This window comes from Eleutherodactylus coqui, chromosome 13, assembly GCF_035609145.1.
Source record: "Eleutherodactylus coqui strain aEleCoq1 chromosome 13, aEleCoq1.hap1, whole genome shotgun sequence".
Classification (NCBI taxonomy): domain Eukaryota; kingdom Metazoa; phylum Chordata; class Amphibia; order Anura; family Eleutherodactylidae; genus Eleutherodactylus; species Eleutherodactylus coqui.
The window spans coordinates 8,080,544-8,105,762 of NC_089849.1; the positions used below are offsets into that span (position 1 = coordinate 8,080,544).

A 25,219-nucleotide genomic window follows, 5' to 3' on the forward strand; every position below is an offset into this window, starting at 1 on the left:
GCTCGGCAGCTCGGCAGCCTCACGCACGTGCCATGCCTGGCCCACGTCTTTAATTTGGTGGTTCAGCGCTTTCTGAAAAGCTACCCTCGCTTGTCAGACCTGCTCGGAAAGGTGCGCCGGCTCTGCGCACATTTCCGCAAGTCCCACACGGACGCTGCCACCCTGCAACATCGGTTTCATCTGCCAGTGCACCGACTGCTGTGCGACGTGCCCACAGGGTGGAACTCTACGCTCCACATGTTGGCCAGGCTCTATGAGCAGCGTAGAGCTATAGGGGAATATCAACTCCAACATGGGCGGCGCAGTGGGAGTCAGCCTCCTCAATTCTTTACAGAAGAGTGGGCCTGGTTGGCAGACATCTGCCAGGTCCTTGGAAACTTTGAGGAGTCTACCCAGATGGTGAGCAGCGATGCTGCAATCATTAGCGTCACCATTCCTCTGCTATGCCTCTTGAGAAGTTCCCTGCAAAGCATAAAGGCAGACGCTTTGCGCTCGGAAACAGAGGCGGGGGAAGACAGTATGTCGCTGGATAGTCAGAGCACCCTCATGTCTATATCTCAGCGCGTTGAGGAGGAGGAGGAGGAGGAGGAGGGGGAGGGGGAAGAGACAGCTTGGTCCACTGCTGAGGGTACCCATGCTGCTTGCCTGTCATCTTTTCAGCGTGTATGGCCTGAGGAGGAGGATCCTGAAAGTGATCTTCCTAGTGAAGACAGCCATGTGTTGCGTACAGGTACCCTGGCACACATGGCTGACTTCATGTTAGGATGCCTTTCTTGTGACCCTCGCGTTACACGCATTCTGGCCATTACGGATTACTGGGTGTATACACTGCTCGACCCATGGTATATGGAGAACCTTTGCACTCTCATTCCCGAAGAGGAAAGGGGTTCGAGAGTGATGCTATACCACAGGACGCTGGCAGACAAATTGATGGTAAAATTCCCCTCCGACAGCGCTAGTGGCCGAAGGCGCAGTTCTGAGGGCCAGGTAGCAGGGGAGGCGCGGAGATCAGGCAGCATGTACAGCGCAGGCAGGGGAACACTCTCTAAGGCCTTTGACAGCTTTATGGCTCCCCAGCAAGACTGTGTCACCGCTCCCCAGTCAAGGCTGAGTTGGCGGGAGCACTGTAAAAGGATGGTGAGGGAGTATGTAGCCGATCGCACGACCGTCCTCGGTGACGACTCTGCCCCCTACAACTACTGGGTGTCGAAGCTGGACACGTGATCTGAACTTGCGCTGTATGCCCTGGAGGTGCTTGCTTGTCCTGCGGCTAGCGTCCTGTCGGAGAGTGTGTTTAGTGCGGCTGGGGGAATCATCACAGATAAGCGTACCCGCCTGTCAACCGACAGTGCCGAGAGGCTTACACTCATCAAGATGAACAAAGCCTGGATTTCCCCAGACTTCTCTTCTCCACCAGCGGACAGCAGCGATACCTAAACAATACGTAGGCTGCACCCGCGGATGGAAGCATCGTTCTCTATCACCATCAAAAACGGGGACATTTCTGCTTCATCAATCTGTGTATAATATTCCTCCTCCTCCTCCTGCTCCTCCTCCTGAAACCTGACATAATCACGCTGAACGGGCAATTTTTCTTAGGCCCACAAGGCTCACTCATATTATTTTTGTAAACAATTTTTATACGTTTCGATGCTCATTAAAGCGTTGAAACTTCCACCTGAACCAATTTTTATTTTAACTGGGCTGCCTCCAGGCCTAGTTACAAGTTAAGCCACATTAACCAAAGCGATTAATGGGTTTCACCTGCCCTCTTGGTTGGGCATGGGCAATTTTTCTGACATACATTAGTACTGTTGGTACACCAATTTTTTGGGGCCCTCGCCTACAGTGTAATCAAATTAATTTTTTGCCCACCTGCATTAAAGCTGACGTTACCTCAGCTGTGATGGGCAATGCAATGGGATATATTTATGTACCGCCGGTGACTTCCTGGCACCCACCCATGCTGTGGGTCCACAGGGAGTTGTAACTGCATGTGTCCACTTCTAAAGAATCCCAGTCTGACTGGGGCATGCAGTGTGGGCCCAAGCCCACCTGCATTAAACATGACATTACCTCAGCTGTGATGGGCAATGCTATGGGATATATTTATGTACCGCCGGTGGCTTCCTGGCACCCACCCATGCTGTGGGTCCACAGGGACTTCACAATAGGTAGTTGTACCTGCCTGTGTCTATGAATTAAAAACCCCTGTCAGGTTGGGGCATGCAGTGTGGGCCGAAGCCCACCTGCATTTAATCGGACGTTACCTCAGCTGTGATGGGCACTGCAATGGGATACATTTATGTACAGCCGGTGGGTTCCAGGGAGCCACCCATGCTGTGGGTGCACACGGAATTCGCATTGCGGAGTTGTACCTGCCTGTGACTATTTATAAAAAACCGCGGTCTGACTGGGGCATGCAGACACCTTGACAGAATGAATAGTGTGTGGCACATAGGTTCCCCATTGCTATGCCCACGTGTGCAGCTCCTGATGGCGGTGGCACAGGATTATATTTCTCATTGCTTCTGTACAGCATTGTGGGCTATCGCCCCGCCCCTTTTAAAGAGGGTCGCTGCCTAGCCGTGCCAACCCTCTGCAGTGTGTGCCTGCGGTTCCTGCTCATGGCAGACGCACTTATAAATAGACATGAGTGTGGCGTGGCATGAGGGCAGCTGAAGGCTGCGCAGGGACACTTTGGTGTGCGCTGTGGACACTGCGTCGTGCGGGGGGGGGGGGGGGGTTGGGCAGCATGTTACCCAGGAGAAGTGGCAGCGGAGTGTCATGCAGGCAGTGATTGTGCTTTGTTGGAGGTAGTGTGGTGCTTAGCTAAGGTATGCATTGCTAATGAGGGCTTTTCAGAAGTAAAAGTTGTTGGGAGGGGGGGGCACTCTTGCCGCTATTGTGGCTTAATAGTGGGACCTGGGAACTTGAGATGCAGCCCAACATGTAGCCCCTCGCCTGCCCTATCCGTTTCTGTGTCGTTCCCATCACTTTCTTGAATTGCCCAGATTTTCACAAATGAAAACCTTAGCGAGCATCGGCGATATACAAAAATGCTCGGGTCGCCCATTGACTTCAATGGGGTTCGTTATTCGAAACGAACCCTCGAGCATCGCGAAAAGTTCGTCCCGAGTAACGAGCACCCGAGCATTTTGGTGCTCGCTCATCTCTAGTTGGCGCTATACAAATAAAGATTATTATTATTATTATCTCAAGTGTTCCACGACACTTTCATTATTTTCACATTGAGTTTCCCAATTCTTCCCGTATTTTCCCCACTGTGTGGCTCGCTCTCCGCACCCCATAAGCTTTTTACCTTTATTTAATATTGTGCCTATTTCTCATTGTATATTTCTATTTGCTTGTTTTTATTAATGACTTCTTCAGTTCTGTATCTTCCTGGTTCGGCGTTACTTACTTCATATAGCATTTTAATTTACTGACAGATGCCACACGATAACCCCGCGCTGACCCGCTCGCCAGGGGATGTGCATTTCTGCGTGCCATTTCCGCTTGTTAGAATGCACGCCTGCATTTGGCGCCTTTTCGTTGGGACGCATGCTTGAGCACCAAGTTTGCTCGCCTACATGTTGGTCCACTGTGTAAATGCAATCACATTCGCTCCGCCCCCACATTACCGCAGATCACGGACGTGTCACTATATTATTCCAGCTTGACAATCCACCTTCCCCGTGACGCGGCGCACCGCTGACTTTTCTTCATTTGAATTAATAAATATCCTAAACTTTATAGAGCGTTGCATTCAGCCTCGTGTTGACGGAGAACGTCTTCACTACTTTGGCGTTCCTGGACAACAAGGGTGGGGGTGGGGTTCTTTGATGATTCTTTCTTTCCTTTGACATTGGATTTCTGAAGACTTGGTGTGAATCTCGCAGACGCGCCCCACAGTTTTCACGCTGACCAGTGCACGGACGGATGATTTTTGCTTACCGATGCAATCTTTTTCCTTACAATCGGAGCACCGCTTACAAATTTTGCGCCTGCTGGGTGAAGCTTCACCAAACTGTTTGAAAATGACGTTTTACCCTAATAACAGACTGGGAGACGTGAAAATCAAGGACACAAACGCTCTCCTGTCTTCGCTGGCAGCCATTTTGTCTCATATCCCCCCCAGCAACGACGACGGCAGAATAGAACTTTGGGGCCTCATTTAGCAAAACTGTCTAACAGTACGACATCCTTGTTGTCCAACCAATCACAGAGCAGCGTTCATCTTACCTCAGCAGCTTGAGAGATGAGCGCTGCTCTGTGATTGGTTGGACCACAAGGATGTCTTACTGTTACATTGTTTTGCTAAATGAAGATATTTGAGTTTCTGTTTCCATTGATATCAAACTTGTGTATCTGAGTGTCATTTAGCGGAGTTGTGAGGGTCTCACACTGGGGGCGGGGGGGGGGGGGGTCATGTGGAATATCCCTGTATATTTGTAACAGCAGATAATGTGTATATATGTATATATATTGTGGCATTGTACCACAACTGTCTTATCACCCGTCCACAGGATAAATGACAGCGGTCTAATCCATGGGGGTCTAACTCCTGAAGCCCCCCACCAATGCCAGGAACAAGGGTCCCATGTCCTCCTCTTCTTGTCGCTGCTGGGTCGTTCGACTCACTTGTAGGGAAACGGAGATCGAATGGCGCTTTTGCGGTGCTCCATTCATTTCAATGGGGCTGGTGGGAATAGTATAAGCGCTTGACTATCCCCGGCAGTCCCATTGAGAATGAGTGAAGTGGCCCCGCACTTGTGACCGCCGCGCCACTCAATCAGACAAAGGTGCTTGTTCTTGGGTCTTAAAAGTGGTAAAAACCCCTTAAAGGGGAACCGGCCCCCTGCCTCAAGCACCATAACTAACTTATCCTCCTGTTGGTGGAGCTGACGGGGAGCCGGGATGTATTTTTCATAGTCGCCGGCTTCCTGGTTCCTGCGCTGCCTGATGCTGAGGTCCGCATGCTGGACAACAATCTGACTCTGTAAGTGCCGTGCGCACAATCTCCCATAGACTACTATAGGCGCACGGGACTCTGAAAAGAGTCGGATTTTGCTACAACGTGCAAACTTTCTTATCTTTTTATGAATCTCCAATAATTCAGAATATCGTTACAAACGCAGGTCTGCCAGGACTAATTAATGTCCGATGCATGGAAGCTTACTGCATCCAGCTATCATATAAGGCACAGTGACCGTCCATGTCAGAGTATCATCCCTGCCGCCGATCACGGAGCACTTATACCATCAGCACCACTTACCTTCAGCTCCTTCAGGAACTGCTCTTCACTCGCCGTTGATTTGTGGTGTTTACTCTTGAAGGACTTCCGGTGCTGCTCGATGGATTCTAACTGCTTCGCTAAAACTGATGAGAAAAAAGGGTTTTTAAATTGATTAATAATAATAAATCATTCAAAAAGTTGTTCACATAAAATCCATAAAACTTCTGTCCTTCCCCCCCCCATACGAGTCCTTTCATTAAAGGGGTGTTCCAGTCTTTTAAACCATTAAAACAAAAGTTACCCTTGAACAACCCCTTTAAGGCACACCCCTTTTCCAATGAAGGCACGTCACTGCATTACACAGGCAGCCCATTGATTTAAGTGAAAACTGTGTAATGCTTAATTTCTCCTGTGGTGGCGCTGCAGGGAGACTAAGAAGAAATCTCAAAATCCGTCTGACTGCTGCCAACAGCGAGACGCCATGTGATCATCTCATTATCAGAGGAGCCTTTAAACAGACAAGAAATTGTCCGAAGCCGAGACACGACTTTAATCATTTCAGTGTAGATGTTGCTGAAAATAAGATAATTAGAAAATCGCTGCCGCGGCCGTAACTCTGTGCACTTCGCTGGGTGAGCCGCGCTCCGTAAGCTGGAGAAGCTCTTTAACAGTAATTATGTTATAGTTGACGGTTGTCTGTTTAGCAAACAGTCCTTAAAGTGACAAGTCGCCGCGGCTCAGTAACAGCAGCTGCGCATCGATTACGGCTAAACAGCGAGGAATCAATAGAAGTCTTTTAATGCCTGCAGTCCGCACTCCGCTCTGCGTGGTGGAGACGGAGGAATAGCAATAAAGCCGAGATCTCACGGCTTCAGCGCTCTCTTATGGGGATCCAGAAAGCACGTTCGGCTGTAGAACTTCATCTCGTGCCACTACTTATGGACTCCTGATTAATGACTACAAGAGATTCCAGTGTAATTAGATGTAATGAGACCCATCACGTGCTCCCAGGAGAGGCGCACTTCATTAATGGCTTGTATCCCCGTTACCTGATCTGCCAATAACACGGCAGTGGAACAAAGGAACGCCAGAACAACAGAAGAACATCAGAGGCAGCTTATAGACACTGATGGCCCCTTTATTAGACCCCCAGGCATTTATTATAGACTCCGATTGGTGACCCCGGGGTGCAGCATAAAATCACGTGACCAGTTTTCCGCGGATCAGTTTCAGTGTGAATCCACATTAGATGGGAAAATCCAGCGATCGGAGCGACTTCCAACGAGGCCGGACATCGGTGCTAGACTAGCCGGGGTTTTACTACTGACCATAAACCCCCTGTTTATCATGTAACGGTGTGGAGCGTATACTGAGAATGGTGTGATGGAGGAAATCATGCAGCGAAAAGGGATCCTGTGGCCGGAAACTACTCATCACTGAAAGGGGTCGGAGGAGGATGTCAGGAATCGTTCTGACCAACAGGAGCTACACAGTCAGCTGAATACAACACTGGGGCTCCAACTAACGTGTCCGAACGCACAACTCGCCGTTCCTCCGCACGGATGGTATAACAGCAGACGACCAGTTCAAGCGCCATTGTGTCTAAGAGAAACAGAAAGACTCCAGCGGGCAGAGGAGCGAAAAACTTGTATCACTGAGCAGCGGGAAAACAACTCCTGGTCAGATGGATGCAGATTACTGTTGCTGATGGGAGGGCAGAATTTGGTGCAAGCAGCATGAATTGCTGACCCCTTCCTGTCAGAGCATGTCAGCACCGCCATCTAATCTGCAGCAACTACAAGAAGCTTCCTGTCCGCAGGGGCCGATATTCCTGCAACGATTTCAACAGCTGGTGAAATCTACAACACAATGAATTACTGCAGGTCTGAAGGCCAGAGGAGTCCAACGCTGCTAGATGGGGGCTGATAAAGGGACATTTGGGCCAGCAGCAGAGTTATGAAGATTGGGGGGTGCTTGGTGAGTTGATAGTGGGACAGGGCCATCCATCCCTGAAAAAATTTGGTGCTTGTGAGGTTGGGTGTCTGGACTGTATTGAGTTTTAGGGCTCTTACCCACTGGCGTTTTTTTTTACGCTGCAATATCACTGCGTTTTTTTACTGCAAATGTTAATGGAACTTTCTAATGTTAAATCACATGTTTTTGCTCTGCGATTCTAACATTAGAAAGTCCCATTGATGTTTGCAGGAAAAAAAAACGAAGCGATATTGCAGCGTGAAAAAAACGCTAGTGGGTGAGAGCCCTAAAACTGAAAGTGTTACTAAATAATTCCATATTATCATATGAAAGTGAAAGCGCGTAATAAGCATGAAAATAAGACAATACAACCCTTATATAAAAGGCAAGGCTTATTGGTGACTTCATAGATTCCTGATAGCTACGTGTGTGAGCTCCCTCCCCTGAAACATGTGACCTCCACTTCAAAAAAATAAAGTGTGCCCTCCCCCATCTGATAATTATAAGTACCTCCTAAGGAAGTATCTGCCCTCCACTTTAAACATTGTGACCTCACCCAAAAAAATATGTTTACTCCCAAAAACTATGTGCTGCCCAAAAACAAGCCCCCCCCCCCCCCAAAAAAAAGCCTCCCTGAAAAGTATACTTCCATTATGTAAAAGTTTAAGTTGTCCATGAACCAGAATGCAGCATATTTCCCAATTCTGACAAAATATTTACAGACACATATATAAAAATATTTCACCATTGATGGCGGATCTGCAAATTATTGTACAGAATTTTTGCTGAGCAACAAAAACACCAAAAAATGTAAAAAGATGAAAAGAACACACAAAAAAAAATTAAAAATACTGAGTGAGGACACAGAGAAGGGGCTGCACATCTCCTGCAGGGGGGAGATTATCTTCCTGCAGATGCTTCCACATCTCCTTCCCAGGAGGATCATCATCTTGTAGACGCTTCTGCCTCTCCTGCCCTGGGAAGATCATCATTCTGCAGATGTTTCCACATCTCTTGCTGCTATATCCATGTTTCAGCCTGTAGACTCTTCTGTGTCTCCTGCCCTAAGAATATTATTATCCTGCAGACACTTCTACGTCTTCTGCACTGAAGGATCATCATCCTGTAGACACTTGCATGGTACCTGCCCCAAGAGGATCGTCATCCTGCAAAGACTTCCATGTCTCCAGTCTCAAGAGGATCATGATCCTGCCACCGCTTCCACGTCTCCTGCCCTGGGAAGATCATCACCCCGCAAATGCTTCCACATCTTATGACCTGGGAAGATCATCACCCCGCAAATGCTTCCACGTCTTCTGCCCTGGGAAGATCATCATCCTGCAGATGCTTCCACATCTCTTGCTGCTATTGCCACGTCTCCTGTTCTGAAAAGATCACCATCCTACAGCTGCTTCCATGTCTCCTGCCCTGGGTGGATCATTCTTCCTCCAGACACTTCTTTTTCTCCTGCCCCAAGAGAATCATCATCCTGCAAAGACTTCCATGGCTCTGGTCTCAAGAGGATCATCATCCTGCAGACACTTCCACATCTCTTGTTGCTATTGCTACGTCTCCTGTTCTGAAAAGATCATCATCCTACAGATGCTTCCAGGTCTCCTGCCCTGGGTGGATCATCCTTCCTGCAGGCACTTCCTTTTCATCATCATCCTGCAGACGGTTACACGTTTTGCAATCTAATATTTTGTGAAAAATTAAAGGAATTACAGTCTTCTAGAGCGTGGGGGATTGTATCACACCACAGACTTTATTACAAATAGATACATAATGATACATATTTATTCTAATAATAGATAAATTACAAATACAAAAGCACAACTAATAACGGCTCTTCATCACAAGGTGGATTGAATCCGAAGCGCGCCATACAAGGCCTACAGTAAGAGGGACTAAAAATATCCCTTATGTAATCAGGTCATGTGAATCTCATGGATAAATAATGCGCTCCATCCCCGGAGTGTGACCTGATCTCTTCCTTCTGCTCCATCTCTCTGGATTTCCATGGTTAGGACTAAGTCTGCTGGGAAGGGACAGGATTTACCGCGTTCACATTTCAGGTTCTTCTAACTCTTTAACCCATGCAAATAAAAGGCCCAAAGTCTTACTATATTGGAGGCATCATTATTCCAGAGCAGCTGTGACATGGTCAAGATCAAGTGTAGCATCGCCTCTTCTCAGTGGTGGAGAAAGATGATGAGGGATCTTACTCAAAGAGTGGTCATAAATGGCTGCACATCCAAGTGGAAGAATGTATCAAATAGGGACCACAAGGCTCTGTCCTGGGCCAAGTGTTGGTCAACATTTTTATAAATGATTTATATAAAGGAACTGAGCGCAAAATTATCAAATTTGCCGACACAAAGCTAGGAGGGAGGATTTAAAAAGATCAAAAAAGCTTGAGCAGTGGGTGGCAACTAACAGAATGGTATTCAACAAGGAGAAATGCAAGATCTTACATCTGGGCAAGAAAATTGAAAAAAGTACATATAGAATGGCAGTAAGTGAGATATACAGCCTCACATGTGCAAAGGACTTGGATATAATAATAGATCACAAACTGAGCATGAGTCAGCAGTGTGATGCAGCAGCAAAAAAGGCAAACACAATTCTGTGATGTATTAAGAGAATCATAGAGTCTAGATCACGTGGGGTCCTTATCCCCCCCTACTCTTCCTTAGTCAGACCTCATCTGTAGTACTGTGTCCAGTTCTGGGCACCGCACTTTAAAAAAGACATAGACAAACTGGAGCAAGTTCAGAGAAGAGTTACCAAGATGGTGAGCGGTCTGCAAATCATGTCCTATGAGGAACGGTTAAAGGATCTGGGAATGTTTAGCTTCCAGAAGAGAAGGCTGAGAGGAGACTTAATAGCTGTCTACAAATATCTGAAGGGCTGTCACAGTGCAGAGGAATCAGCCCAATTCTCATCTGCACAGGGAAAGACTAGAAGCAATGGGATGAAACTGAAAGGGAGGAGACACAGATTAGATATTAGACAGTGAGGGGGATCAATGAGTGGAACAGGTTGCCATGGGAGGTGGAGAGTTCTCCTTCAATGGAAGTCTTCAGAGGTTGGACAGCCTTTTAGATATTTGTAGATAGCTATTATGTCTCCTCTCATGACCACCCTCTGTCTCAGAACATAAAGCCACTCAGTAAGAGTTGCTCCCATCCTGGCAGACCTTCTTCCGTTCTGTTATACTACGTTTCACTGCAGGGGAAATGTCAGGCTGGCATTTGCCAGATTTTCCAAAACCACTGTTTGCCAGTGGTGTGAAACAAGGGGTGTTCTCCTGGTGAGAAGAGCTTGCCATTTTCTTGACACATCCAGGGGTGCCCCTATCATAAGTCGTCTAGAGAGTGGCATCTCATGCAATAGTCTACAGGAGCTGAAAAGGGGCAGCCAGTTGCCACCCTGATGGTATTTACTTTGTCCAGTACAAAATAATTGCCAGCTGTGAGCCGGCTTGGCAGCAACCCAACAAGCATTTCACTCACCTAGCCTGCAGTGCTGGTCAGGTGGCAGCCGCTGTTGCCAAGTCTGTGATCCATAACCTTTCCACCCAGCATCTACATTCCTCCACTCAAACTCCAGCCTTTGCGCAACACAGACACTGGGGGGAGAGGTCAGAGGTCACATAGTCAGCAGTGGTGGCTGCTAGACTGCAGCTGCAGGCTGAATCAGTGAAGCGCCTGTTGGGTCGCTGCCAGGCTGGAGGCCAGTGGGGGGGATACTTATTATTGGGACTACTATAGTAGTCACAATTTTTACTGGGGCCTCTATGGGGGACATTATTACTACTGGGGCCAATACGGCAGTTACTATTACTACTGGGGCAATTAACAGGATCACTATTACTACTGGAGTCACTATGGGCCTTACGATAATTACTGGGGATGTCGCTATTATTACTGAGGCCACTATAATGGGCGCTATTACTTCTACTCGGAAAACTAACGGGATCATTATAACTACTGGTTACTATTACTATTGGGGCCACTGACTGGGTTACTAGGACTATTGGGGCCAATAATGGGGTGACGATTACTAATGGGATCAATAATGGAGTCAGTATCACTACTAGGGCTGTTAGGGACACTTACTGTTGGGCCCACTACTGGGGGGACACTTTTACTATTGGGGCCACTACTGGGGGGGACACTTTTACTCAGACACTTCAGACAAGTCTCAATTGCTTTAAATATATGTTGGATGTCTTGTGTATTGGGGCTTTCAGTGCCTGTAAAATAAGTTTTATATTTGTTTGTTTTTGGAGGGGGGGGGGGGGGGGAAATCACATTTTGCCACAGGCAGCATAAAGTCTTGGAGCACCTCTGGACACAACCCCTATAATGTAATGAAAGAACAGTAACAATAGCAAACGTAATCAACCCAAAGAGATGAAGGCAATAACACACCAGGGCTTAGAGGTTGGGGGCAGGTATGCTGTCAAGCTGCTGTGGAAGGTGCCCCCTTTTCATCTTTGCTATGGCCCTTCTTTGCCCTATATATGCCCCCTGATGGTGGGATTGCATCCGTTCCCCAGCAGTTATTTGCCTGGATAATAGCCAGGACAGTTAATTACCAGCCGCCGTATTTACATACCATCCACCTCAGCGTTCAACCCTTTGACGGAAGCTGCAGGAGAAATGAATACAAAAAGGGGGCATTAAATCAATGCACTTTGTACTTGGCCTGAGATTTTATGAATGCGATTGAATAATGTTTTCTGTCTTCTTACCACCAGGAACGGCTTCAAATTCCGTCAACTCGTGAGAAAATTTTGCCAAATCAGGCTCTTGTAATAAGATCTGCTCCACAAGGGCATGTAGGAAGGTGAAGCGCTTCTCCTTACTCACCAGCTGGGACATCTGCCGACAGAACACAGAGGATATATGACAAGCCGGGTGATCAATCCACAAGTAATAGCGGTATGAGAGGAGATGGCGGCTATCACTACAGAACATCCTGACAGATAGAACCCCTCTATGATAGCTGAGCTCTAGATTCCAGATCGGCTGCCCATCGCTTCCTAGAATAGGAAGAGTTTCTAAAGAGTCATGATAGAAGGTCTACATGTCACAATAGAAGAGAACCAAGAGCAACCAAGAGAGAAGCATCACAATATTATATATATATATATATATACACATATACACATATACATACATACATACATATACATACATACATACATACATACATACACACACATACATATATACATACATATACACACACATTTACACAATGTGACAAGTTGGGGTCTGCTTGCCACAGGATTGCCCACTTTGGGATACCGGAATGGCCACCTCACGTGAAAACAGGCTCCAGCAACAGAAGTTTCTTTAGATCTGGCTCCTGCCAGCCTTTATTAACAGCATATCCAACAAATCATACACAGTCCTCATAAGCTTGGGGTTCACAAACCACAGGGTTCTGTCACTACCCCCTTCTGGGGCGTCGAGAGGGCGTCTTCCTCCGTCAGACCGGGTAACAGACCCAACTGGTCCACACTGGACCTCAGGTTGCAGCCTGTCCTGCACTGCCAAGCTGTAACTTCCCCCTTGCTTCTGGCAGGAACTGGATTTTATGCAACCAATTCCTGCTACACCCATCAGGTGTTAACCCTATCTTTTACTTTCCAGGTATCAGACTGCCTGACTAGCACGCTCTGCAGGTCATTCTGATACTGCACCACTACATGCCCTCCCCCTCATTTTGATATAGGCCGTAGGCTGTATCACACTTTCTTTTGGCCCTCAAGGGTCAAAACTCCAGGCTCGGGGGTCTCTCGCCCTAACTGGCACTTTCTCAAGCTCAATTTCTTTATGTTCTCTAACACTAAGAACCTTTCCATTTGCTTGAGCCTGAACTACCTTCACATTTTCTTCTGTGTGTACATGATTTGTGGTAGGAACATCACTCTGGTCCTCACCTACAGCAGCACTGACTTTGTCCTTATTCTGCATCTCAACTGAAACAGCAACCTTCTCAGCTTCCATATTGGATAATTTACATTGTACATCACTTATCTGTTCAACTGTTGCAGGAGCTATTTCTTCCGTCTGCACTTCAGTAGCGGCATGTGCCCTTATTTCCATCTGTGTGCCCTCTATCACAGAGATACTTTCATTTGTTTGCACAACTTCCTTATCCAGGGCAGGAGCAATTTCTGAGGCCTTTTCCCCAGTCTTTGCTACCTTCGTGGCCTTCTCTGCTTCAGCAGTTTCACTTTCTGTCTTCTCTTTGGTCACTTGAACTTCAGAGGATTGCTCACCTCCGATCTGTAGCTCAGCTCTCACTTTCTCAATGATTTTCACAATTTTTATCTCCTTTTTAGAATTCAACAGGATCTTCTTTTTTTCACTTGTCTGAACTGGGCCCTAGACCTCTCTAGTCTCTGAACCTTCTTTTTTAGCAATATGACTCTGATTCCCAGGGTTTCATCTTCACGCCTTAATTCTTAGCAGACTTTTGAAATACCACTTTTTCTTCTGACACCACCTTCAGGGTGCGCGTCAAGGTTAGCGCTTCAGTCTCTTTCTTATTATCCAACAAGGTCTCTATTCCTTCTACCGGTTGTTGGACACACCTTTTAGCTTTTCCCGTACCAGGGTTCTTTTTTTCAGAGTCTGTCTTAGCGCTAATCAAGTCTTGCATTTTAGTGCGCACCCGCTTGTTAAGCCCTTCTTTTGCAACTTTAGGAGACACTGATTTCTTCTCAGTAAGCCACTGTTCACGCATCTTTTGTTTCTTCTCCCAGTTGGACACCATCTGACATTGGTGACCAAGCTCCACACTAATGTCTTCTACTTCCTGCTGAAGACTCACTGTAAACTTCTCAAGTTCATCATAGACATCAGTTTGAAGGCAAAACAGCTGATTTATCGTTTCCACTCCTTCTAGGATTTCCCTGTCTTGCTTTTCAACCGTGACCCAGCATGCAGAGTTCTCATCCAGTTTCTCTTCTAGAACTGACACCTGCGCCTGAAGTGTTGCAATCTGCTCTGACATATTCCTCTTAGTTTCTGAATCTTCCTCTAACTGCTTGAGGAACACATCTCTCTCATCTTGCATAGTCTTCAGGTGTGCAATAAGACCAAGCCTCTGCTGCGTCTCTTCTTGTACCAGCCTTTGAGACTCTTCAGTCTGAGCTTCTAGCTCCACCTGCAGTCTATTCACTTTCTCAGACAACGCTGTCTGCCTTCTGTCACCTTCAGTGACTTTTACCTGTAGCTCTTGAAGCTGCGTCTCTACTGCATTTCTCTTGCATTCAAATTCATGTTGGTCTTCCAACAACCCCTTCACCTTTTCACCTTTTGGGTCAGCTCAATACACTAACTTTTCAACGTTTCTTTCACCTTTTTAGTTTGCTCCAACTGCTTTGACAGTTCCCCCATTACTACAGCATGACTCCATTCCAGCTCCTAGACCTGGGTTTTATGTAGTTCAGCTTTCTCATTCAAGCTCCTCTGTAGCTGGGACACCAGTCTCTCATGGAGTCCTTCCTGGTTTTCCTTGTAACCCAGTATGACTTTCAAGATCCCTGCTTGCTTCTCTGCCCGGCTGTAAGCAACTTTCTCCATTTCCAGCTCTTCCTTGAGCTCACCTATTTGGCACTCCAAGTCACCATTTTTCTTTGCTAACTGTATTTTCAACTCTGCAACTTGATTCTGCAAACCTGTAGTTTGATTATGTTCATCTGTAGAAGATCTTTCTAACGCGCAACACGACATCTCCAACTCTTGGGGTTTCATTTCCAGTTTCTTACAGTCCTGTTCACAATGCACAGATTGTGCCCCCAGACGTACTCTGCGATCAGGTCATAGGGGCAGTATTATAGTGGTTATATGCTTGTACATAGGGGGCAATATTATAGTAGTTATATTCTTGTACATAGGGGGCAGTATTATAGTAGTTATATTCTTGTACATAGGGGCAGTATTATAGTAGTTATATTCGTGTACATAGGGGGCAGTATTATAGTAGTTATATTCTTGTACATGGGAGGCAGTATTATAGTAGTTATATTCTTGTACATAGGGGGCAGTATTATAGTAGTTATATTCTTGTACATAGGGGGCAATATTATAGTAGTTATATTCTTGTACATAGGGGGCAGTATTATAGTAGTTATATTCTTGTACATAGGAGCAGTATTATAGTAGTTATATTCTTGTACATAGGGGCAGTATTATAGTAGTTATATTCTTGTACATAGGAGCAGTATTATAGTAGTTATATTCTTGTACATAGGAGCAGTATTATAGTAGGTATATTCTTGTACATAGGGGGCAGTATTATAATAGTTATATTCTTGTACATAGCAGCAGTATTATAGTAGTTATATTCTTGTACATGGGAGGCAGTATTATAGTAGTTATATTCTTGTACATAGGGGGCAGTATTATAGTAGTTATATTCTTGTACATAGGGGGCAATATTATAGTAGTTATATTCTTGTACATAGGGGGCAGTATTATAGTAGTTATATTCTTGTACATAGGGGGCAGTATTATAGTAGTTATATTCTTGTACATAGGGGGCAGTATTATAGTAGTTATATTCTTGTACATAGGGGGCAGTATTATAGTAGTTATATTCTTGTGAATAGGAGCAGTATTATAGTAGTTATATTCTTGTACAAAGGGGCAGTATTATAGTAGTTATATTCTTGTTCATAGGAGCAGTATTATAGTAGTTATATTCTTGTATATAGAGGGCAGTATTATAGTAGTTATATTCTTGTATATAGGGGGCAGTATTATAGTAGTTATATTCTTGCACACAGGGGGCAGTATTGTAGTAGTTATATTCTTGTACATAGGAACAGTATTATAGGAGTTATATTCTTGTACATAGGGGGCAGTATTATAGTAGTTATATTCTTGTACATAGGGAGCAGTATTATAGGAGTTATATTCTTGTACATAAGGGGCAGTATTATAGTAGTTATATTCTTGTACATAAGGGGCAGTATTATAGTAGTTACATTCTTGTACATAGGGGGCAGTATTATAGTAGTTATATTCTTGTACATAGGAGGCAGTATTATAGTAGTTATATTCTTGTACATAGGAGGCAGTATTATAGTAGTTATATTCTTGTACATAGGGGGCAGTATGATAGTACTTCTATTCTTGTACAAAGGGGAACTCTTGTAATTTTACACTATTTTTCACAAAGGCAGTATTACAAATCTGCCTAGTGTTAACTGAGTGTTCCATTTCTGAACACTGTTAAAATAACTATAGATTGACCGCTGGTTCTCATCTAATATGTTTTAGTATCCACCAATGTCTGATGTACCATCCTGAGTCTTCTAGTTGAGGCAAGGACCAGACTGAACATTTATTGTACTTTTGTTCTCCTTTGCTGGTAATACAGACATCACCTCCCGCTGACTGTTGGCTTGTTGTGAAAATAATTTATGCCTACAGTAATTACAGTTTAAAACATTGCGTTTCTTTTGCTCCTAAGATTCTTTGAAGTGAGTTGCTATTTTCCTTTCATTTTTCTGTTAGATAAGGATATGAGGATCCACCACTCAGATCACCCCACGCTTCAAACAGCGCTGCTCATTACATTCACCTCCACTTCAATGTGTTTTATTTATATTCGAAAGTGCAAAAAGTTTGGAGCCAACAAACTAGCGTTCTGCTTGTCGGTGCTCAGAAATCAAACATCCAGCCGCGGCCGGCGCTGCCCAATGCTTACTGAATGAGGCGCTACAACATGGATCTACAAACATAACTACTGGTAGGGAAGGCTTCGAATAGAGCGAGACAGGACTTCCAAGCCGGCCGTACACGCTCAGTGACTCCAGGCGATGTACAAAAGGTCTTTCTTGAGAATATAAGAAAAAGTAAGTTCAGCGTGTCACTAAAATAAAATTTTAAGAACATGATGCAATATTGCTCACTTGGCTGGGCTGTGTAGAACCAGGCGCAACACCAAAAAAAGGCATAGATCAGCTGCGGCCTCCCTGGAACACCCCTAGAACAGGCAGGCAGGACGACCTCTGTACAATTGAAATTAAGGGTTAAACTACGTGTCAAGAAGCTGTAAAAGAAAGTGTAATTGATCCTGAATAAACAGAAATCTTCTTCTTCCTCTCTCTGGATGTATCCTGTCTCCTGTATCAGCAGCACCCAGGAACCCTGTTTAGGCTTTATTTTAATGGGGTTTCCTCCCTCCAGCTGTTATGCTGCTGACAGCTTTGTGCATTGGCCTATATTACTATAGAAGTTAATGGGAATCAGACTGCAGTACTAACCTGGGCCACTGAGCAATGTTCAGAGCTGTCTGCTTCCTGCTGCAAAACAGCTAGATGGTGTTTAGTTCTTTTCAGTAGATGACAGTCAGCGAAAACAATCATTCATTGTTAAATGTAACCCAACAAATGATTACAGGATAGGTATGGACAGCGCATTGAAAGGAATCGTATAGATAAGTCTTCTTAAATCCTCTTATAATCCACCAGTGCTGGAGAGGGGCACATGCAGAAAAAATGAATGCCTCCCAGATTGCAGTACAGTGGGGGTAAAGGAATATTAGAATGTATGCTTAAGCACTCAAATAAGAGGGCAGAAAGTAAAATCTGGGTAATCACTCAGAAGAGGGAGGTTCCCCTGTAGTCAGACTGCGGGGTGTACCTCCACCCTTGGTGTCCCAGAGTAGCTTTTCAATCACTGGATATAAACTCCTCTGCAGGATTCCCAGTCCCACTCAAAAATAGTTAATCTTCTTTATTAGTCCAAATACCGAAATGCACAGATAAAATCCCTCATGTAAGAGGTCAATGGATAGGTGCAACGCGTTTCGACCAATTTATGCGGCCATGGAAGTGTGACAATGTTGTGGGGGCTTCCTGTGACCCCCTTTTGTGTGCCACTGAGCATTATCCTGTTTCCTCTTGGAAGCCGCCATGAGAGGAACACATGTGGCTGCAGGATGTCCTGAACATATCGCTGAGCTGTCCTTATCCCTGTACCACCACTAGGGGGGACCGACTGTCGTATGCGATGGCCCCCAGACCATCACACCAGTAGGGGGCAGTGTGCCGCTCCACAGCAAAGGCAGGAGTGAGGCGCTCACCCCGAGGTCTCCAGACACGAACACAGCCGTTGTCAGTGCCAAAACTAAACCTGGATTTGTCCATTAAGACAACCCGAATCCATCAAGTTTCATTGTTCTCGACATCACTGCAAACGGAGTAGCGTCAAGGGCCATAGATGTAATAGGGACCGTGAAACCAAATGTCCTTCAGCCAAGCGCCTGGAAATGACTCATAAGAACATAGGGGCTGTAACAATGGCGCCCCCTGTCTCTGGATGGAGGTCAATGGAACAGTTGAAATGCTGGTGCTTGTCAGATGATCAGACACTCCTCTCTACTGGTGGTTTGTAGGGGGCGTCCTGAGCCCAGTCACGTTGTGTGCCCCCATACACTGGTCCCAACCCCTCCTAACAATCTGGCCAGACACTCCTCTCTACTGGAGGTCTGTAGGGGGTGTCCTGAGCCCGGTCACCTTGTGTGCCCTCACACATCTACTGGTCCCAACACCCCCTAACAGTCTGGTCAGATGCACCTCTCTACTGGTGGTCTGTAGGGGGCGTCCTGAGCCCAGTCACGTTGTGTGCCCCCATACACTGGTCCCAACCCCTCCTAACAATCTGGCCAGACACTCCTCTCTACTGGTGGTCTGTAGGGGGTGTCCTGAGCCCAGTCACGTTGTGTGCCCCCATACACTGGTCCCAACCCCTCCTAACAATCTGGTCAGACAGTCCTCTCTACTGGTGGTCTGTAGGGGGTGTCCTGAGCCCGGTCAGCTTGTGTGCCCTCACACATCTACTGGTCCCAACACCCCCTAACAGTCTGGTCAGATGCTCCTCTCTACTGGTGGTCTGTAGGGGGCGTCCTACACCTTGTGTGCCCCCATCCACTGGTCCTAACACCCCCTAACAGTCTGGTCAGAACAGCCAGTGGGGGACAATTCATTGATACGACCATCCAGCTTCTCACATTCCAATAATGCGCCCCCTCTGGTAACAGGGTGAAATCACTTCTCTGTGTCGTAGAGGCGTCTAGTGGCCAACAAGCTCTACAAGCGGAAGAAGAGGTCACTACACACAAGGGGCCTCCGAGAGTCTCTTATAGGCCAAGGGAGAACTACGTTTAGGTCCTCCGGTGACAAGACCGTCCATCTAATCACCACAGCTCTCATCATTTACAGATCTGCCTGAGATGGGACTGCAGGATGGGGTCTGCAGCAAAATGACAACTTTTTCTGGGGGCGGAGGGTTTTTAAAAGAGTGTTTATATATACACATACATTTTTTTCTTCGTTCAGAGTACACAGCTTCCGTATCTTTGATGCTTCAGAGGAGTTATATTTTTTCGGTGACGCCTGAGATTTACGTTAGAAATCTTCGCACTCAGCTCCTGACCTTCGGCCCCCCTCATGCTACGTATTGTGATGTTCTTTAATCCCGTGTGCTCTAATAGCTTTGTGGTAACTCCACCGGGAAGCCCAACAGTAAAATATGATTTGGTCAGCATCTCTCTCAGTGATGAATGAGGTGTTAGATCTCCTACCACAGAGCTTCTGGATACGCTGAGATACGATGGCTTCCTCGCCATAAATCACTTATTGACTCATAAATATGAACTTCTTTAAGATATGAAATGTGTGTCTTTGGAGGTGGAATTCGCAGGTTCTGGGCAGGAATATTTCTTACTTTCATTCACGTCTCAAGATTAACATGATCACGGATCGGTGTATGACACGGGGAACAGCGGTCATGAGCAAGTGGAAGGTTATGGAGGTTGCTCATCTGTTATTTCAAGTGAAGATTTCCAGGCTGGCAACTTTTTGCGACTTGACAGTCAAGCAAGTCTAAGAAGAACATGGAAATGGGAAAAAGAAATAGAAGGGAAATTTCCTTTAAGATTTGAGAAAAAGTTAAGTTGTCCGACATCTGATAAATAAAATCTTTTTTTTACTTGTTGGCTGGCTGAAGACATAGTTTTTAGCTCAATATTTGACTCAAAAGGTTGTCGAGAAACACTCAATATTAAGTGTAAAAGCCCCTGACCCTCTCACGTTTGGCACTTTTCTGTATGAAAATTAACCGCATAACGCCGGAGTGCGACATAAATCACGTGGCAAGTCTTCTGTCGATCAGTTTCAGTGTTTATCCACTTTCAGTTGGAAAATCCAGCAATCTGAGCGACATCCAACAAGGCTCGGTCATCGGTGCTAGACAAGCCGGGGCCTCACTTCAGAATCATTTTGTTAGGGACAGTGAGTGTGAACCCACTGTGCCAATCAACTGGTTTGGCTTTGGGCTAATCCTAAGGGCGTTATCCTGACGGTTCCCCGGTATTCACCCTTTAACCCCTGTACAGAGATCTGGACTTCGCTGCCAGAAACCAAGCAGGCCACTACCTCCTGGAATAGTCCCAGTGTGGTTGGTATCTGACCCACAGGTGTCAGAGGTACCATGAAAGCACCGTGAAAACAGGCCAGACTATAAACAGAATACAGTGCAAAGTTTGGGCAGGCAGAGAACAAACATATCCAGGAAAAGTCCAGGAATCGGGGCTGACACAGACGTCAGAGACAGGAGACCTATGCTGGGTGACAGAGGCAAACACACACCAACAAAAGAGGAGGATCCACAGCTCAATAAAATAGGAGTGCATTAGCCTATTACCCTGCTGCTGGGCTGAGGATACTGGTGAGGATTGACTCCTGTAGTGCTGATGGAAAGTAGAAGCTAAGAGTCCATACAGGAGGAGCAGAATGAAGCCCGCGTCTGCCCACAATAGCAAGAGGGTGGCAGACACGGGTAGCCACCCTATCACATTTCTTCTGATGAGCCCAAAGAACCATAGTCTGCTCAAGGATTTCAAAAAGACCATGAATATCAAGGAACACGTACAAGTAGAACTTTCATCAAATTCAACAAACCTTCTACATGAAGCACAAATAATCACACTACCACTTTTTCTTACTATTGACATTTATGAGAAGACCAGATCATTGGAACGTACTGCTATGTCTAGACGAGTTGATGGGAAGAGAGGAAAAATAGGAGTTGCAACGAGATAACAAGATGGGTAGAGACCAGGGGCACCCTATCTGGAAGCGACCTGACCTCAGATGGCAGTACCTCAAAATGAGCAGTGGCTTGTTGCCACCTGGGGGTAATTATTTTTTACCGGCCATATTAACGGCTGGTAAAAAAATAATTGCTAGCTGCAAGCCGTCCGGGCAGCAACCCTACGGGAATTGCACTCGCTCTGTCCGCTGATCCATTCCACTGGCAGCCACCATTGCTGTAATCATTGTGTCCCTTAACCTTCCCCCTGGTGTCTGCGAGTAGGAACGCAGACACATGGAATGAAGGTCAGGGATCACACCGATTACAGCAGCAGCCGCCAGTGAACCAGAGCGGTGGAATAGTTGTTGCTGCATGACCAGAAGTTCTCTACTGGGGCTACAATGGGAGTCACTACTACTACTGGGGCCACCATGGCAGCACTACTACTACTGAGACCCTAATGGAGCACACTGTTACTATTGGGGCCACTATGAGGGATGCTATTGTTATTGGGAGCACTATGGGGGATGCCATTATTATTGAGGACCCTATGCATGATGCTCGTACTATTGGGGCCACTATGGGGGATGCTATTATTATTGGGGCCACTGTGGGGCACACTATTAAAGCTTAGATCAGTAACTAGAGCACTATTACTACTGTAATCACTATCGGGGGCACTACTACTATTGGGACCACTACGGGGGTCACTATTGCTACTGAGGCCATTAAAAGGGGCACTTACTATTGAGGCCACTCTTGGGGACATTATTACTCAGTCATTTCAGATAAGTCTCGGTTATTCACATGTGCCTGGTATCTTGTGCATTGGCATTTTCAATGCCTGTAAAATGAGTAGGGATATTTTGTGAGTGGGGCGCCATTTCACACTTCGCCTCAGGCAGGATAAAGGCTTGGGCTTCTCCTGGTCGGGACCATTACACAAACTATGAACGGGTCATTGAGAAGACTGGAGAACACTGGTCATAATAATTCATAAAGTGCTAATACATGTAACAACCGTGTTGCTTGTTGTCTGCACAATGATGGAGGGGACATTATGTAACGGAAATAGGCTCCAATACAATACAGATCCTGAGTTACAAAATATTAGAGATGGAGGAGCAGAGCTCGGTCACGGAACCCAGAGACAGAGTTAAATTATAATACGCACTTTTGTCAGGCTTGAGAGCTGGAAGCCCTTGGCTTTCCCCTTGCCCGTGGTTTCGTTCAGGCAGTTGCCCATGGCCAGGATGTAAGCAAGCACCGCCAAGAAGGCCTGACTGCGGAGCAACTGCTTGCAAGCTTTGATCTTCTGCAATATAAGCTGCAAGCAAAAAACACCATTGTCTTTGATACATCACAAAATGTGTTTCATTTATTGTACATTGTTGATATGACAGAATAAGCAGAAGTGTAGATAACATAAAAGGATGGGGAGAGCGATGGTTTACATAAACGTGGGAGGAAGCAATAGAGGGTGTGGGACAGAAGGGCAATGCAGGAACAAAACAAGAAGTGGGTGGAAGTGTCTGACAATGAGGCCTGGATGTCTCATCATTAGAATATCAAACCACTAGTCCTGAGAGACTGGGTCATCCAAACCACTAGTGATGAGGGAGTGGGGCACCCAGCTACCGGTCAAGAGGGAGTGGGGCACCCAGCTACCAGTCAAGAGGGAGTAGGGCACCCAGCTACCAGTCAAGAGGGAGTGGGGCACCCAGCTACCAGTCAAGAGGGAGTGGGGCACCCAGCTACCAGTCAAGAGGGAGTGGGGCACCCAGCTACCGGTCAAGAGGGAGTGGGGCACCCAGCTACCGGTCAAGAGGGAGTGGGGCACCCAGCTACCGGTCAAGAGGGAGTGGGGCACCCAGCTACCGGTCAAGAGGGAGTGGGGCACCCAGCTACCGGTCAAGAGGGAGTGGGGCACCCAGCTACCGGTCAAGAGGGAGTGGGGCACCCAGCTACCGGTCAAGAGGGAGTGGGGCACCCAGCTACCGGTCAAGAGGGAGTGGGGCACCCAGCTACCGGTCAAGAGGGAGTGGGGCACCCAGCTACCGGTCAAGAGGGAGTGGGGCACCCAGCTACCGGTCAAGAGGGAGTGGGGCACCCAGCTACCGGTCAAGAGGGAGTGGGGCACCCAGCTATCGGTCAAGAGGGAGTGGGGCACCCAGCTATCGGTCAAGAGGGAGTGGGGCACCCAGCTATCGGTCAAGAGGGAGTGGGGCACCCAGCTATCGGTCAAGAGGGAGTGGGGCCCCCAGCTATCGGTCAAGAGGGAGTGGGGCCCCCAGCTATCGGTCAAGAGGGAGTGGGGCACCCAGCTATCGGTCAAGAGGGAGTGGGGCACCCAGCTACCGGTCAAGAGGGAGTGGGGCACCCAGCTATCGGTCAAGAGGGAGTGGGGCACCCAGCTATCGGTCAAGAGGGAGTGGGGCCCCCAGCTATCGGTCAAGAGGGAGTGGGGCCCCCAGCTATCGGTCAAGAGGGAGTGGGGCCCCCAGCTATCGTTCAAGAGGGAGTGGGGCCCCCAGCTACCGGTCAAGAGGGAGTGGGGCCCCCAGCTACCGGTCAAGAGGGAGTGGGGCCCCCAGCTACCGGTCAAGAGGGAGTGGGGCCCCCAGCTACCGGTCAAGAGGGAGTGGGGCCCCCAGCTACCGGTCAAGAGGGAGTGGGGCCCCCAGCTACCGGTCAAGAGGGAGTGGGGCCCCCAGCTACCGGTCAAGAGGGAGTGGGGCACCCAGCTACCGGTCAAGAGGGAGTGGGGCTCCCAGCTATTGGTCAAGAGGGAGTGGGGCACCCAGCTATTGGTCAAGAGGGAGTGGGGCACCCAGCTATTGGTCAAGAGGGAGTGGGGCACCCAGCTATTGGTCAAGAGGGAGTGGGGCACCCAGCTATTGGTCAAGAGGGAGTGGGGCACCCAGCTCTTGGTCAAGAGGGAGTGGGGCACCCAGCTCTTTGTCAAGAGGGAGTGGGGCACCCAGCTCTTGGTCAAGAGGGAGTGGGGCACCCAGCTCTTGGTCAAGAGGGAGTGGGGCACCCAGCTCTTGGTCAAGAGGGAGTGGGGCACCCAGCTCTTGGTCAAGAGGGAGTGGGGCACCCAGCTCTTGGTCAAGAGGAAGTGGGGCACCCAGTTCTTGGTCAAGAGGAAGTGGGGCACCCAGCTCTTGGTCAAGAGGAAGTGGGGCACCCAGCTCTTGGTCAAGAGGAAGTGGGGCACCCAGCTCTTGGTCAAGAGGAAGTGGGGCACCCAGCTCTTGGTCAAGAGGAAGTGGGGCACCCAGCTCTTGGTCAAGAGGAAGTGGGGCACCCAGCTCTTGGTCAAGAGGAAGTGGGGCACCCAGCTCTTGGTCAAGAGGAAGTGGGGCACCCAGCTCTTGGTCAAGAGGAAGTGGGGCACCCAGCTCTTGGTCAAGAGGAAGTGGGGCACCCAGCTCTTGGTCAAGAGGAAGTGGGGCACCCAGCTCTTGGTCAAGAGGAAGTGGGGCACCCAGCTCTTGGTCAAGAGGAAGTGGGGCACCCAGCTCTTGGTCAAGAGGAAGTGGGGCACCCAGCTCTTGGTCAAGAGGAAGTGGGGCACCCAGCTCTTGGTCAAGAGGAAGTGGGGCACCCAGCTCTTGGTCAAGAGGAAGTGGGGCACCCAGCTCTTGGTCAAGAGGAAGTGGGGCACCCAGCTCTTGGTCAAGAGGAAGTGGGGCACCCAGCTCTTGGTCAAGAGGAAGTGGGGCACCCAGCTCTTGATCAAGAGGAAGTGGGGCACCCAGCTCTTGGTCAAGAGGAAGTGGGGCACCTAGCTCTTGGTCAAGAGGAAGTGGGGCACCCAGCTCTTGGTCAAGAGGAAGTGGGGCACCCAGCTATCGTTCAAGAGGGAGTGGGG

The 25,219-nt window shown here is 47.6% G+C and overlaps 1 protein-coding gene across 2 annotated transcripts in view; it reads right to left on the reverse strand.

Annotated features, from left to right (window-relative positions):
* Positions 1-25,219, reverse strand: part of LOC136587617 (formin-H-like) — a 106,057-nt gene that overhangs the window by 19,313 nt on the left and 61,525 nt on the right. For both annotated transcript variants that reach the window (XM_066586315.1, XM_066586313.1), the window contains exons 12-15: positions 22,517-22,669; positions 11,973-12,102; positions 11,837-11,869; positions 5,279-5,382 (exon numbers count right to left, since the gene is read on the reverse strand). In XM_066586315.1, coding sequence (XP_066442412.1) covers positions 5,279-5,382; positions 11,837-11,869; positions 11,973-12,102; positions 22,517-22,669 — 420 coding nt within the window. The remainder of the gene's footprint in view (positions 1-5,278; positions 5,383-11,836; positions 11,870-11,972; positions 12,103-22,516; positions 22,670-25,219) is intronic.